The sequence below is a fragment of the Ammospiza caudacuta genome, chromosome 2 (assembly GCF_027887145.1).
Source record: "Ammospiza caudacuta isolate bAmmCau1 chromosome 2, bAmmCau1.pri, whole genome shotgun sequence".
NCBI lineage: Eukaryota > Metazoa > Chordata > Aves > Passeriformes > Passerellidae > Ammospiza > Ammospiza caudacuta.
In genome coordinates, this window is record NC_080594.1 from 55,542,047 (window position 1) to 55,559,510 (window position 17,464).

At 37.9% G+C, this 17,464-nt stretch overlaps 1 protein-coding gene across 1 annotated transcript in view; it reads right to left on the bottom strand.

Moving 5' to 3' along the window:
* TRPC4 (transient receptor potential cation channel subfamily C member 4) overlaps window positions 1-17,464 on the bottom strand; it is a 134,077-nt gene that overhangs the window by 54,255 nt on the left and 62,358 nt on the right. Inside the window, exon 3 of the mRNA XM_058824892.1 lies at window positions 9,123-9,641. Within this exon, the coding sequence (XP_058680875.1) occupies window positions 9,123-9,641 (519 nt within the window). The remainder of the gene's footprint in view (window positions 1-9,122; window positions 9,642-17,464) is intronic.

Below are 17,464 nucleotides of genomic sequence, written 5' to 3' on the forward strand. Positions count from 1 at the left end.
AAACCTAACAAGCCAGACCTTGTACTTGACCAAGAGAGCATAGGCATGTTGTACTCTGTAGACCTTCAGTAATTTCTACTTTCTGAAGATCTGCATTGGTCTTTCTCTCCCACAGATGTTAAAGACCCTCACATTTATCCAATACTACTCAGGAATGAAACACACTCAAAAAATAAATGCCATGATTTGATATAATAACGTAATAACATAGCAGGTGATGCTCAACTTTGGATTTCTTTCTTCTCCTATTCATATGTATTCACCTGGCTTTTCACTGTTCTCTGAAACATTCTGCAAAACCCTTCCTTATCAAGTCCTTTCTAGTTTGCAAGTGCTCACTGACATGCGAGACTATTTTCTCCATAATAAAAGAGTTTTCAATTTCTTGAAATCTTTTCTTAAAATATCTTATTTCTGTTAAATAGAATCTCAAGAACCAACCCTGAAGAATATCATCCTATTATTTATAGAAGAAAGCCAAGTATCTCTGCAAGGAGGACTTGTTGATAGTTTTGTGTAAACATTTTCCTTCCTCTTTGAAAAATACCCTAGAAGTTCAAAGGCCAGCACTCAAAATTAAGCCCTATATAACTTTCAAAATGCAAGTTTCACTTTGTCAAACCACTGCCATATTGAGCATTTCTCCTAACTTTTCTATTTTAGTTCCTGGAGCTGAAAAGTTTAGAAATTGATATTCTCTGCTCAGCTGAATAATATATATAGACCAGATCTCTTTGGAGGCACAAGAGTGAGTTCATCTAAGAAGCATTTTTTTTTCTCATAAACCTTTTGTTTGACAATGGGTGCACATATTGATGGAGGCAATGGATGAAGACACCCTTTGCTATTTTATCTTGATAGCTAAGGTTTACACTAAATGAAGGAAGGGGTAAGGAAGGAAGGGAAAATTCCTCTGTGGACATCTGGTGGAACGAAGAGAAGATAGAAAGAATGAGCAGGCAGGCCTAAAACAAGTTTGCTTTGGCTGTCTTGTTTTATTGTTCAATAAGCACTCAATGGAGAGAGCCAGACAATGGAAAAAATGCCACTGCAACAGCATGTAGAAGCTTCAGTGTCAGAATGTTCAATTGTGCCTCAGTAACTTATTTTAAGCCAGTTAAACCTAGCACAGGAATGGATTAGTTAGTTTTTGGACAGAAGGACAGCACACTTTGTGCCATGGTCCTCAATCTATACCAGGTTTGTAGGGAAGCTTGAAGGTGAAACATCAGGGACTCCTTCAAACCAACTTCTGCCGCTGCCAGTCTCAACGGAAGGGCTGTGCACTGCTGCTTAGGGGTTTGCACTACTGTTTTTTCCTGTTTCAGGCAGATATCCTAGCAACATTTCTTATAATGAAGATGCAGAAAAGCAATTGGAATGAGAGATTTCCACTGTACTTCATGAACAGAAAGTTTCATCTTCAAGTTAATTACTTCCATCAAGTGTTTGAAATAAAAAGTCGCTGAATTTAGTTCATTAATAGTTTAACCAGAACTGTGATGAGAAGGTTGCAACCTGTGTGTAGCATATAGCATTTAAAGGTTATTGAGGACTCCTGAGACATCATTAATTACTTACTGCTGAAATTAATTTCCCCTTATGTGGGCTCTGTGCCTACAGAATTCAAAGTCTCTGTTACCACAAGGTAGAAATTGCAGTTGATGCAGTAAATTGTCTAACTTGCTTATACATTTTCAATGCCTAGTGAAGTAATTCTTCTAAATGAAGCACACTGTTTCCTTATCCATCCTTATCTGCCAGAAGCAGAGAGAGATGTCTCTGGAATGAACTTAGACATGTTATCTTGAACAGACAGGATCTCGACCTCTGTGCATACCTCTGTCTATTGACTCTATAAGGAATTTTTTTTATATATTCTAGGAAAATTGTTTCACCACTACTAAATGATGTATTAAGCAGATGTGACCTGTGATTTAGGAACATTTTTTCCTAGCAGCAGTAAGTACATCTTCCACAGGGACACCTACATCTCATTTAGTCCTGCTTGACTGTGTGACTTTCTTCTATAACAAGGTGACCTGAATGAGGGAAGGCTGTTGATATTGGCCACCTGGATTTCAGTAAAGCCTTTGACACCATTTCCCACAGTGTTCCTGCAGGAGAAACTGGAAGGTTATGGCCTGGATGGGAATACTTAAAAAACTGTTTGGATGACTGGGCCCAGAGAATGGCGGTGAATTAAATTACATCCAGTTGGTAGCTGGTCACCAGTGGTGACCCCAGTGCTCAGTGTTGGGGCCAGGCCTGTTTAGTATGTTTATCAATGATCTGGATGAGGGTATTAACTGCACTCCTAGTCAGTTTGCAGAAGACACCAAGCTGAGAAGGAGTGTTGTTCTCCTGGAGAATAGGAAGGTTCTGCAGGATCTGTAAAAGCTGGATCAATGGATTGAAGCCAACGGCATGTGGCTCAACGAGGCCAAGTGCTAGGTCTTGCACATGTGTCATGACAACCCCAGGCAGTGCTACAGGCTGGGGGCAGAGTGGTAGGAAACTGCCCAGTGGAAAAGGACCTTGGGGTGCTGTTCAACAGCAATTGAACAATTTGAACACGAGCCATGTGAGTGCCCAGGTGGCCAGGAAGGCTCTGGCCTGTATCAGCAATAGTGTGGCCAGCAGGATCAGGGCTGTGATTGACTCCCCCGTACTCAGCACTGATGAAGCCTCGAATCCTGTGTTCAGTTTTGAGCCCCTCACTACAAGAAGGACATTGAGGTGCTGCAGCCTGTCCAGAGAGGGGAAACGGAGAAGGAGAAGGGTGTGGAATATAAGTCTCATGAGGGGTGGCTGAGGGACTGGGGTTGTTTAGCCTGCAGAGTAGGAGGTTGTGGTGAGGTGGAGGTCGGTCTCTTATTCTAAGTAATGAGTGATAGAATGAGAGGGAATCACCTCAAATTTCACTGGCGAGGCTCAGATTGGATGTTGGGAAAAAATTTCTTCACCAAAAGGCTAGTCAAGAACTGGAACGGGATGCTCAGGGAAATGGTTGAGTCACTATCCCTGGAAGTGATGTCAGAAGACATGTATATGTGACACTGAGGGACATAGTTTAGTGGTGGACTCAGCAGTGCTGGTTTAATTGTTGGTATTAAAGTTTTTTTCCAACTGAAAGGATTCTATAACCAACTAGAAGAAGGCTTTGTATGTGCAGCAGATAATCTACTCACCTAATTCATACTATTTAACAATCTGTGGACTTCTTATCTATAAACATGGAGACTTTTACACGACTTACAAAGCAAACATATGACCTAGTTTAGAGTACCTGACTCTAGCATGGAAAAATGTTTGTCAAATTTTTTGAGTGCTATAGCTGAGAGTCTGCAGAAATGGGTCTTCTGGAGACATGGACCCAAAAGTGTATATATCACTCCTCTCAGTTATGCAATTCATAGACTAAACATGTCTTCCTTTGGTGTCAAAAATGTCCAAATATTATCAGAGTCTGGTTTTTGTGAGGTTTTGTTATTTTTTACATGGAGACTTCTGAGTGCACCTTTGCAGCCTTTTGACAAATACTCATATACACAGTGACTTGCTACACATGGCCACTGTGTTTCTGCTTACATTTCAGGTGTGAGCCAATTTTAAATACAGAACAATCCTTAAGATATTGTTTTTCCAAAGTCATTCCTGCTTAGAGTCAGTAGTTCATGTTTTTGCGTCTGAAAGACTTTTATGAGCAATACATTATAATTAAACATTAAAAACATTATTAAGAACATAGCAGCTTTTCATTTCAGTAGTTTAAAAGTATTTTCAAATAGTTTAGAAAATCAGTAATTCTTGCTTTCTGTCATGCCTACACTGGTTTCTGTAATAATGTGATATGGATGATATTAGCTATAAGAATTTAATTGGCAAACATGCCAAAGTCAAAGTGGATTTACAAGTAACTGCAGACAAACAAAATCCTTTATTTCATTGAAATGAAGTGTTTAGACACTGACATGAAATAACAGATTTGAAATGACTAGGCATGTTTTCATTGAAAATTTCACTGAATTTTTGACAATATTGTGAAACATTTTCATTTCACTGAGGCTGTATTTTGCATAGAAAACTAGGAAGAACTGGTGATTCCTTTTTAAAAAGTCCTCTTTTGAGCAGAAACAAACAGACGGTTTTTATTATCAAAACCAAGCAACTTTTTTTTTATCTTTCAGCATCACTTTCCTAGAAACATTGAACTGATGCAGGAAATCTGAATATCATATTATTGTATTTAGTACTTAATTTAGTTTGAAGCTGATTTCCCTGAAACATTTTCCCTGAAATTCTTTCTAATAAGGCCTGAACACTTGTTAATTCTTTAAATACATCAAATTGTTGAACCCACTCCCTTTTTCACTCTGCCCTTTGCTAGTACACATTCTGCAGCTGCTCACAACTCACAAAAAACAGGTCCTCCCCTTGGAATAGAGAGCATCTAGAGGTCCAGCTAGAGACATTTGGGAGAGTTTTAGTAGTTAAGCAGCTGCATGTCTAGTAAACTGGGAGAGAAAGTAAAATTTAGATTTTTTTTAATCAAACCTTTTAAAAAGTTAATTCAGGATTAGAAAAACTTCAGAAAACTTAGTTATGGCTTCTTTAGATACGTCTCAACATGACACATAACTCTGGATTGAAGCTAGATAAACCACACATTTACTTCAGGTTTTTTAAGATAAAAGCAGAAAAAAAGCTTATTAAAATCTTTCCAGGCTGCTAATTTGAAATGGACAGAATTTAACCTCTTTATATCCTATTTAAAAATTTACCAGAGATTGTGTATTTGTCGAGGAAGAGAAAGATTATCAGCATAACCTAAAATGGAAAAGATAAACAAAAAGGAAAAAATGAACCCAAACCAAACCAGCCAGTGCTCATTCGAGAAGTGAGAGAGAAAGGCTCAACAGTTACATATTTAAAATTTCCTATTTCTTCTGTTTTGATATGGGAATGTCTAATAACAAAGCAAAATTAGGCAATACTACCAATAATTATAAACTCATCCTGTTACTGTATTTCAGCTTATACAGCCATAGCTTAAAAGAAATGGGACATTTAGCATGAGGCAAAAATGAAACAGAGATATAAAAGACTAGTATAAGTATTTAAATCGCACTGGTTAAAATTACAGTGAAAGCAGTTGATATTGTTCCAGCCTATTAATCTCCCCTTTATTTCACATGTAAGGGAAAATTAGTAAGCATTGTAGTAAGCACTTTTTCAAATTTTTGTAGCTATATGCTTAATACCTAAACAGAACCAAAGCTAAAACAAAGTTAACTGAATAGTGAGAGAAACTGGGTTTTTGCTCTGGTATCTCTTTTGAAAACTCTGAATATATATAACAAGAAAACACACATTTTACAATGAGTGAAAAGATGACTTTTTACTAATCAATAAAGAGAGCTACTATTCTCTTTTACTTGATTGAATTGCTACACCAGAGATTTGCAATTAATTTGAACTCAGATTTGCTTGTGTACCACACAGAGGGTTTGGGATTTGCCTTCTACATCCTTATGTGGAGCTGCAGTTAATTCAGATAACATTTTCATTTGGTTCAGAAACCAGGGAAACTTATTTCTTACTGCTCATTGTGTGCTTAGAATCTACCACTATGAACTTGTGGCAACCTTCATAAAACCAAACTCTCCCTTACTTGAGACAATATCAAACAGGTAATTGGACAGCAAAATGTCTGTGCGCAGTGCAGGGTGGCAGTGTGACTTCAGGGAACTTTTTTTGTTTGCTGTTGTTTGTAGCCCAGGCAACAGTAGGTGTCAGAAACAGGCACTACAAGCTTATTTTCTTACAGTGAAATGGCACCAGTGGTGCAAAATGAACAGAAAAAAAAGGCACCTTGGATGTTCTGTCCCATGGGCTATGCTACGAAACCCCACATGTTCCGGCAGATACTCTCCTGGTTCTGCCCCATAACTCTGAACACATATTATCCACAGTCTTGCCAGACATTATCCTGCAAGGTAAACTTGAGACTATGAATCTTTCAACCTCATTAGTTATTAATAAAGAAGACTGATGATTTTATCAGGGAAGTTTCTTTGTTGATAATACACTGTAAGTTACCTCTGACCTGACTCCATGGAATGAGAATCAATATCACTGAGATGCCTTTGGACAGCACATGAATGAGAATCACAGTATTATGGCAAGTGTGAAAGGAATGGAAATGCAGAGATGAGCAACTTTCACTGTGGAGAATCTCAAATCCAATTAGCATAATGTTCTTGGTTTGTGGAAGGCCCACTTCAGCAGCAAAATGGAGAACATGGAGAGCTCTAAAAATGAATGTACATTCTCAATTTCCACAAACACAGGATTACACCAGGAGCTTGCAGAGCACTACACAAAGCACTGCCTAATCATCTGAATTTCAAGGGACTTTTTCTGTTCGTTACAAGGCATTTCTAAATCTACATTTCAAGCATCATGTCATTTTGGAAAGTCCTCAAAAACTCTGAGCTTGGTAATTTTCTTTACTCATATTTGTCAATTTTCATTTCTTTACACAATGAAAATTCTTCACCATCCACTTGTTTGTTTCCACAAGTACCCTAAATCTGCTCTTCTACACCATCCAGTGTCTTGAGATTAAACCAAGGTATGTTACCCAAAGACTACCACACCCCTTTACAGAACTTAGTTCTAATATGTTTGCTGGTTTAAAATGCCAAAATGAATCTCTGCTAATAATTTTTGGTATTATTTTCAACTTTAAAGGAAAAAAGTAATACTTAACTCCTGACCACTTAACCATAATAACGGTGTAAAAGGACACATGCCTCATTATTTTGTCACTTTTAGCTGCAATTTTTGGACTGAGATTGGACATTCTGGACAACCAGACCTGATTGCTTACTTGTGGAGCTCTGACCTCAGCCCCAGTATGGCATTAGAATGTTCTTTGGTAACAGCATGAATAAAGGCTGAGATTTTAGGGATGGGTTGTAAGATAAGAAGGAAAGGACAATGCATTCTTATCTGTTTTGCTGTTTTGTTGCATGAGAGGCATTTAAAGCAACAGAAGTAGTCATCATTAAGTCTGGCACCATCTGAAAATAATTTATAAAAGCAGTGAATATATTGCCTAAAACACTGTACTATCAAGAGCTCCTGGCTGGGTTCCAGTGCCCAAGCTGAAAGAATCCCCTGACCCTGGAGGCTGCTGGATTCCGCCGGAGGCTGTGCCTCCTGTAACATCCTTAACACAAGAAATGGAAAGAACCTGATGATGTATTTTTATCATGATCTGTATGGATCAGGACAGATAGAATCCAAGCAATTGTTATGCCTGAGGTAAGTTTCTTGAACTAAGAGCTGCACCTACCAGAATACTGTAGTAATAACCAGAAATGAAACAGCTGAACAGTTACAGAGGCTATTGTTTGCTTCAGCAACCAGTATGGAAAACACTGTGGAACACATTTAGTAAACCTTGATTTTACTTCAGTGAGAATCAAATGGTAGAGATAGTGGGAAATATTTCCAGAAATGAAAAATGTGTGTAAATCTCGGGTAGCTGGTTGTTAATTGCTGCTCCAAGTACTGTACTGAGTTCCGACATGAAAAATAGAACAGATCCACTGATTTAGAATTGTTTCACTAAATCAGTATGGCCTAATGTTTTCTACTATGAAGAATCAATTATGTAATCAGCTGTATTTTTGCAACCTGATCAGATGCAATCAGATGCAACTATAAAAACCATTTCACCCTACACATGCCTATCACTGTCTCTATCTCAAATGAAAAAAAATTCAAGTTTTGTGTTATGGTTAAAAAAAACCTAAACAAACAATGAGAGGTCAGAATTTTATTTCAATGTATAAATCCTTATGAAAACAGAAGTCCAAGCTTCAGCTTCTTATATGACTGTAAGACAGGACTGGCATTTAAAGAAATAGAAATAATGGTTGTTAAATCTGGCAAAGTACAATCTGAAAATAATTTATGAAGGCAGTGAATATGTTGCCTGAAACATTATGCTATAGAACATAAAATTATGCAATACATTTTCTGAGGGAAAAAATGCTTATTAGAAGACTTATGAAGTTAGAGTACCTTCACAGTAGCTTCTTAGGATTACTAAAATATGTTTCAAATGAACAAAAGCATCATTAAATGTTTGGTTATTATTTCTTCAAACGTTTCTAACATATTTAGCAACACATTTACTATTATATTTTGCAGAACAGAGATTTAGCAGTGATAAGATTTGACACAGAAGTTTTTTAAGCATTTTCTGTAATGAATATGAACAAATACTGAATACATTTGTCTTGCCTATAAACTTCCATAGCTCAGCTGACTTGGTATGTACTGCTTCCCAATAAGATAATACAACATATTCTGACATATCTGATATGATGACATGCAGGGATTAGGTGAAGGTTTGGAAATATCATGGGAACTGTCTTCCTAACTTATTTTTGTGTCTTGCTTCTTTTGCTTTTGCACATACAAAAGAACCAGAGTACTTTTAAAAATATATGCAGACATCCTCTGATTCCAATTGAATGTACACATTGGTGAAGCAAATGTATGAACTTTTAACTGCCATGGACACCAATACCCAGGTATTTCCATTTTGAATTTTTTATGAAAAGAGAATCTGAATGCCAACATTTTTGGGAATCATGCATGGCTATGAAACTTCAGCTTCAGTATCTGTAATAGCTACTTTTTGAAGAAACATCTCTACCGAGGTACCTCTAGAGTGTGTTTAAACACAGCTGACTTTTTCTTTCAGACACAGTCCAAGTTAATTTAAAGTATGCTTTATATATTTCTCACTCTATTACTGAAGAGCACTTCAGAGCACAACTACTGAAGAGTATGTCTATTCAGGTGTAAAAGAAAAAGAGTTTCATAGAATTTGTGCTAGAAGAGAACATTTTGAATTCTGATACTATCAAACTATAACAACTATTCAAATTCATCTAATTAAAACTATAAAAAGAACAGAAACCTAGTAGAACAAAAAAAAGATAAGCAAAAATTTGTCTCAGTTAAAAGGATGTATTTCAGGCTCTTATCTATCACATTTCTACTACTGAATACACTCAAATATTCTCCAGCACACTCACCTCTTTTTGACGGTACTTAATTGCCAGTTTCAATCTTGCAAGATCATTACCACTTTGTTCTTCTATCAAGCTATTATCATCTCTGTAATTAAGAATAATTTCCAATTCCCTGGAACTCCGTGTCTGATCCAGGAGATCTTTTGCAAATTGCTTGCACTGCCGTGACAGTTCCTCATACTCTGACTTAAACTCATTTTCGACTTTACTCAGTTCCTGCAGCTCCCAGCTCAGCTGAAAAGCGGTAAGGAAAGGATCCTCACTGGACAAAGCAATCAACGATGGGCTCGCCAGAGCCTTGTAGATATTGAGTCTGGAGCGAGAGTGGCGGAGGCTGTCCACATCTGAGCTTGAGACACATTCCACACAGTTACAGCGCACCTCGTGTGGCCTGGGCACAGACACCCCCTTCTGCACCAGGAGCTTTATGATTTCGTAATTGTTGGTGTGGGCAGCCAGAATAATAGGTGTGATATCTGGCGTAAATTCTGAAAACTGCTTGTCCAGAAGCACTGGTGGCACCTGTGAAAGAAGGCAAAAACTCTTACAGGCCCCCTCATTGAACAAGAGTTGTAGAAAATTAAGCTAGAAATGGTTTACCGGGTAATACACTTACTGCTGGATCTTTATTTATGTCCAGAGTTGAAGGAAATTCTTTAAATATAACAATTCAATTAGCTAAGGTAGTATCTTTCCAGTTAATGAATTGCTATAAACAGGGTGTGATCCTTCACAGAACCTGCTTATACATAAACAACCCATGGACAATGATTTATTGGAGCAAATTATTAGATAAACAAGGACAAGTTAGACACAAATGCTCCTCCCCAGTCCCTTGAGGTGAGGAAGATGGAAACTTTTTCTTCTCTCTCAGGTTTATCTCAGTTTCATAGGGAAGAAAATGCATGGGGGGCATAACTGTGAATCTCTGAAGAAAGCAATGACAAGGACACAGGCAAGTTAGAGTTAGAAAATAAAATGGTCAAGTAAATGAGAAGCAAATGAGTAAATGAGAAGAAAATACGCATTTTCTTAAAGAGAATTTTCTGTTGAAAATAAGGCTGTGTAGACAAACAGACTTGCTGCAAAGAGCTTAATTTCTTAAGCTCAGTTCTACATTCACCTGCACAAAGAAACATGTTCTGTTTATAGGAAAACAGGGGAGTTAGTAGAAAAAAGGTTCCCAGAGACCATTTTTAAAGCCTCTTCTGATACGCATTTCTGGATTTTTCAGTCATCTTTATCAGAAGACAGTAAGGTTTTTAATTTTAAGCTTGTCTCTTTATTTTGCACTACCAGATTCTAAAGTCTTTCCCCGGTCAAGACAATTTGTTCAATTAGTGTGACTAAGAATGTGAGTGTAATTAGCCAATGCCAATCAAAAAAATGATACTAGCATCATCACTTACAGACTGACTTTTGCCCACTCAATAACCAAGTACAAACACAATCCACAGAGCACCGCGGCGAGGTGCTCTGAGGGATGTTCTTTCAGGAGGAAGAAAAAAGGAAAACATTTGACTCAAAGTTATCTGAAGGCTAGAGAAACAGATGGCCATCGCAGGGAGGAAAAAATTTTTGATGCAAGTCTCATAACAGCACCATGACCTCACTGCCAGGTGGAAGAAGCACAAGCGGAGTGGTAGGGTAAAATGGGAGTGAAAAGTCAAGACTGGAGATCTGGCATTCAGGATTGTAATCACACATCCCTAGGGAAGCAAAACCTGCCTAGCCATAGCATATTGCTGACCTTAAGTAGCCGTGCCAGATTCTGAGAAAGTATGTGGAGTCAACAGGCAGAAATCCCTTTTCTCCCCTCTCATCCTCTCATGCACTCAGACATGGCTTGGCATCGAGTCAGGCTGGCACTGAGTTTGTTTTAGCACAGGACTGTGGGCTGACTGAGCTGGCACACCCACCCTCATGATCCCATGCAGAGGGTGCAGCTATCCTCAGAGGTGGGCGCTTACAACCAGTGGTTCTGAGCCAAGCAGCTTCTGTACATCTTCACTTCTGCTTGCTTTATTCTGAGGTACAAACAGCATAGCATGTGTAGAGAAACACTGGTTACATATTACTCATGAAGTAAGGAACCCAATTGAGAATATACTGAAGGTATATATGGATGGATGGAACACTTGGATACAAGAAAAAACAAAAGCTCTGTGTGCTGCTCCTGGTCTCAGCCCCAGAACCGCAACTATGGACATATGACTTCCCAGAGAACACTGTGGCTCTGCCCATGCTGCTCTGTCAGGTCTCTTCCAGAGTACCTCTGGGACATCTGTCACCTCCTGGCTGGAAACTGCACAGAGCCCACCTGGGCATGCCCAGGTGCCCCGACCACATCATTATTCCTGTCCAGTGTGAACTGGGCTTGAAATCCATGTATGTTTTCTCTCCTGTCTTTGGTGTCAGTGGGCGAAGTGAGACCTGTTTCCTCCCACAATTCTCACAGATTATTGCAGTCTTAGATTTGTCTTGTCATATTATATAGGAAAAAAGAGAGCACTGTGTGCACACAAACACACTGGCTATGTTCTCTAAATTAGTAGTTTGGCCAGTGATTTTGAGACTAGAACAACATGACAACAGTGGTAGAGATTCAAACTTTGCATTAGTAGAGATGAGATTTGGGTTGATCACAGAGCTGAAAAAGGTTTACAGAGAGGCATGTGTTGTGTTCTGACAGTGTCTGCTACAAGCAGTGAGATTCCTCCTTGGCCTCAGGTTTAGGGTACCAGAGAGCGAAGAAGAGAGCTGCAAGGGGAGAAAACTCAAGGTCAGAAAGCTGTAACTTCAAACTCACTGACTGCTCAGAGTATAACTCTGTCACTTCACATGTTGCTAGTTTTTTACTTTCTGACAGTACTGAAGTAACATTTGCTTCAAGCCCTGCCAGAACTGAGGGCTGTCTTAAACATATCATCAGCTGCAAGCTCTGAAAAACTAAGACACAGCTTCAAACGACATGGCATTACAGCAACTGACTTGTACATGGGGTCCATTTCCTTTCAAGCTGCTTGTTTTTTCTCATAGCTTATCAAAACCTTTCATCTTAAGCTAACTCAGATTCACGGCCAATGCACACATTTTGGAATTCATCACATCAGAATTTACCCAAATATAGAAGCATTTATTAAATCTTTTCAGCCATAACTTACAGAAACATTTAAACTTAAATGGCAAATCCTGATAAAACATCCACTTTAATTACATCATTACTTTAACCTTTGATCCTTTACCTTAAAATTACAAAAATTTTAAGATTTTGTACTAATTGAAATGAAAGAGAGAATATCGAAATAATAAAGTCAAATTATTCCCTCATCTGAAGCAAATTATTCCCACATCTGAACTTATCCTTTGAACTTATCTTTGAAGTAATGAGCACTCTCATGGCATTCAGAAAATTTCAACATCTAATGGCTGATTCAGAGTACTTGCTCTTAAGTTATCAGGCCTACAATGAATTTTACTTTCAAACTACCAAAAATATTTCCCTTTAAAGAGAACCAAGCCAAATAACCAGCACACACTGATATTAGCCACACTACTGGAAGCCTTGACAGAATACTCACAGAAAACATTTGAGTCTTCCTTAAATCCTGGAGGATGGAAAGGTACTAGGTTTTTCAGTCACTGTGACTTCTCAAGGCTCAGCAGTAGTGTAACTAATCATACATTTTGGAATAGCATGCTAAGTTTGAGGCTGCTTAAACTTGGCGAAGTCAATTTTTGCCTTCTTACACCTTGTGAAGAATTTCTACTTCAGCACTATTTACAGAGCCGAACATATATATATTTGTTATGAATGTCTATGTGATTATTAGACAAAAAAAAACCCCAAAAACCTGAACAGAAAATAAAGGATAGTTCAAAGTCTGAACACTTCAATGCTCAAGGGCATGAGATTTTTTTGTAGCATTTCTTTTCCCTGCACTCACTGTAAGTGGGAATGAGTCAGCCTGGTTTGGATATCTAACAATTCTTTTAGATACCAAGTGGAATGGTCCTCTTCAACGTGTTTATATTCCATGTATGGTCTGTGTGAAGACAAGCTCTTTTGCTATGACAGGAAGAGAAATCTAGGTTAAGTTAATGTCAGTTAGGACTGAGATGTTTTCCTGTCCCCATGAAATCAAAGGAGAGACTGATTGTTGATGATCTCTGAGACATCCAGGAAACAGAAAAATATAACAGTCAGTTGGAAAACAAAAAACATAAACTTATGTGTATCTTTTTCTCCATCTAGATTTCTCATAATAGCTCTCATTACTGCAATATCTCAACAGAGAGACTGAAAACTACAGAGTCCATTTACCTGCTGTTTAGGTGCAAGAGCTTAGAATCTATGGAAATCTATTGGCTTGGGCAAACAGATAGGTTCCCTGACTCTTGTCCTTGTTTATTTATTTGCAATTATTTTGTCTTGTGTTTGATAATGAAAGAAAATCCCACTTGGTTTTAGGCAGTTAGGGGAATAAATTTCTGAGTCATGTCCATCATGACAGTATGATTGGAGGAAAAACCTAAAGCAAAGGCAAAAAGAGAATATATGACAGATAAGATGAATACATATGTCATGCAGTACCAGGTTATATAAAGAAATCAGTATTATTAAAGTGTGTCATCAAAGTTTCAGCTGCTTTAACACTAATTCTCTATAGCCATCATCAGTCAAACATCTTGAAAATGCTTAACTGTACATTTCTGTACAGCCCACAGCACATGAGTTATCCCTATGCATACATGGTTCCATGCTTTACATTCTGGTTTGTTGAATTCTTCTCTTTGGTTTGCTATTATTGTATCATTATTGTATCACCTGAAATACATCCAGGTTAAATAAATGGAAGCAGTTACCCTGGGAAGGGTTCAAAAATTCCTCCTACTGCAACTCCTTTACCATGGACTAAGTCACCAATACACATCCAGATATACTGAATAACTTAGAGATACCATGTCAGGATAACTTGAAATCAGTTGCCACAGCACCAGAGGGGTCCTGAGACTCATGTTGAAACTATTCTCACAAGGCCACACAAACAGCAGGACTGCAGTGACGGCTCCTGATTGTCTCAAAGCGCTTTTTCCCACCCCAGGGTGCTCACTGGGCAGTGTACAGCTGGATGTGCAGTTGTACATCAAGGATGTAAGGCAGGCAAGTGGATGGAAGAGGCCAAGCTGAGCTCAGGGACAGCATCATTTCCAAGCAGTGTGTGTGACACTAGCCATGCAACACCCATCTGGTGCACTGCCATTGTCTGCCTTCCAGAGGCAACTTCCCTGGCCTCCCTGAGAAGGGCTCTACCTCTTCATTGTCCTTGAACTCATCACATTTCCCAATGATAATTGCCACACTCTTAATCTGCTAAGTGTTATCTTTCATCGGTTAAAATTCTAGTTTTATTTGTCTAGTTTTTTTCTTTTTTGTAGGAAATAGACACATAACAAGTAAAAAAGAGGGTCTTAGGTACTGAAAGCTGACTAATAACCAAATAACAGTCTAAGGACTAAATGCAAATATTTTAGTAATATTGTAAATTCTTAAGAATGCATACTTTCATAACACATACTTTCATATTCAGCATATCTGGATGTGATACTTTCATAAGATTTAATTACAAATTCTGTTCTTTAACATTTTCATACGCACATTTTACCACAAATTGTCAAGATGCTTAATGCTTGACTTCCAGATTTCTTTTCTCTGGAGTCTAATGTAATTCCAGTTGTGAATTAAAGCCAGGTAGGTATAGCAAAAAATAATAATTAAAAATCAGATACTTTTGTGTGGACATTTTTTACCAGAGTATTACAGATTTTTGTTTCTTGTCTATCTTAAAAAGTTCCTTTATTCCAGTATTTCCCTATGATCTAACAAGAAGGTTCAATCCCACTTTTATCCAGATTAAATTATTTTGATCATACTATGTGATTATGAAAATTTTAACTATTAGTTTTACAAAATGTTCCCAATATTTTCCTGTGAAAATATTATATTCCATGTCATGCCAGCATATATATATATATCTAATTTTATATAGCTGAAATTGGGTAAGGTAAACACTCCCCTTAGCATGGAGCTCAACATAATTTATTCTTCAGACACAAGCCATGTGCTAATAGCTCAAAACTTGATTGCTGTGCTTATGCTGGTACTGACCCTCAGCTAGCCAGGGCTTGTGCCTCCTAACCTGCACTGCTGGGATACAAGACAGGTATTTTTCAGAAGTACTCCATTCATCATTTTGGCCAGTTCTCCAGGATGTGTGAAAAGAGGGCATGAACAGTTAATGCCGAATGTGTTACCTTAGGAGCTTGCTTTTAGTCTGTCTCCTCCTGGTAAGAGGGGAAAGGCAACATTCTTGCCTCTATGTAAACCCTTCTCAATGTACACCACATGTCTTAATATATTGCCAAGGCTCAGGCCTAAATGCCCTCATTTGGTAATATGAATCACTGTTAGCAAAGGATCTCTTCCTCCCACTTAGAATAGTGTTTTATGTAATACCATGTCCATTTATTTTGCTGAAAATTTACTTTCAGCTTTGCTGGAACATTACTGGAACAGGGATGTCTGTAGTAACACAGAATCCCTGTCACATTTAAGGAAGCTTCAGTACTTGCCTTTTTACAAGTCTGTGAATTTTGAACAGTTAAATGTACAAGTTTGAGTTATTTTCATCTATTTTTTTTCCAGGCTCAAGCTGAGTTTACAAAACCTTGGATGTGTTTTTTTTTTTTTTATCAGCTACACTTAACCTACCCCAAAGATGTGAGTTTTCTAATGCTTGCTCATGCTCATCTTATTACATCTGAACCAATTTGTGTGTCACAAGTGTCACATCATGGACTGATCACTTCCAGTCTCCATGACAGCCACATTGCACAAAAAGCATTAATGTAACACATTAAGGAAAAGAGTTTGACCAATCTGTTTCTGAAGCTCTGCAGTGGTGGGTGGATATGTCACACCATTTCCTCACAATGTTTCTGATACTTCATACGCTCTACCTTTGTGCAGTTTAAGCCCATGAATTCTTGTTCTATGAAATGCGAATACAGAGAATACTTAATTTATTTGCTTAGTTTCTTTTTTCCAAGTTTTCATTCAAACTTTCCTTATGGGGGCTGAAACGGGATCGGTGCCTTCCAGCTTCCCACCCTTTAAGGTCCCTTCCAGCTCGGGCCATTCTGTGATTCTACAATTCTATGACCTGTGCTCATTCTGACGTCATCAGATGTGATTCTGACTTTTGAACAGTAAAACGGTATTGTCCAGTCTTTTTGTGCTAGTCTTGTTTTAATATTCCCTGCAGAACTGTTATCTTAATTGTTTTCAATTCCAAGACATACTTGGTTGATTATTTCTGCTCCACTTAGAACCTTATATTTTTTTTCTTACTGAACTCTTTTATTTTTCACAGAAATAATGACTTGCTTGCCAAAACCTGAATGCTAATTGTGTCCTGCAAAAGCCTTGAGACCCCCCCTATTGTCAGTTGTCTACAGAATTAACAGGGCCTCTATTTCATCTAAAATGTCATGAAAAATTGCACTGATAGGGATAGACCCCTGCAGAACTGCTCATTTCACCCCTCCATATGTCCTGTTTCACCAAATACTGTGGACAACTCCTGTGAGTGTGGTTTAGACTGTCTTTTGACTGACAGTTCATGAAATCTTACAAATCTCGAGCTATATGATATGTGCTGATTTTCCCCAACATACAGAACTTGCTATCTGGTGATGAATGATAATTATATTGTTATGACAAGCTTTGTTCCTGACAAATCTTGGTAGACTGTTATTCATGTCTATATTTTCTTCCAGGTGCTTACAAGCAGAATATTTGACTAATTTCTTCAGGACAGTCCCTGCTGTAAAAAACTATAAATTTCTTTTATTTGAAAAAAGAGAATATGGAATGGAAAGGGAATGCTGTAAAATTAATTGATATCAGTTTCCAGACAGAAGCAGAGGAAAAGATATTGGATTTGATAGGTTTGGACATGAAGTTGTTGGGTGGAACTGATGTCAAAGGACTTCAGTGCTTTATTTTTCTCTCTTTTTTTTTTTAAAGTTGTTTTTTATTTGTCCTCCCTGTATCTCTGAAAGAACTCTGTTCCAAAATACTGCCTGTACATCAAACTACTCATTTCCAATTAATGTTCTCCTGTGAGCATTATGAGTGAATGGATGTGCTGTTTCATCAGTCAATGCCAGTAGCTTGAGGAAGGGTGGGAAATTGCTTAAAAGTAGACACTCAATAGAAGACTGCAAGGATATTTAGAATTTGTTTTCAGCTATGGAACTTACACTTGCTCTCCCCACATAAA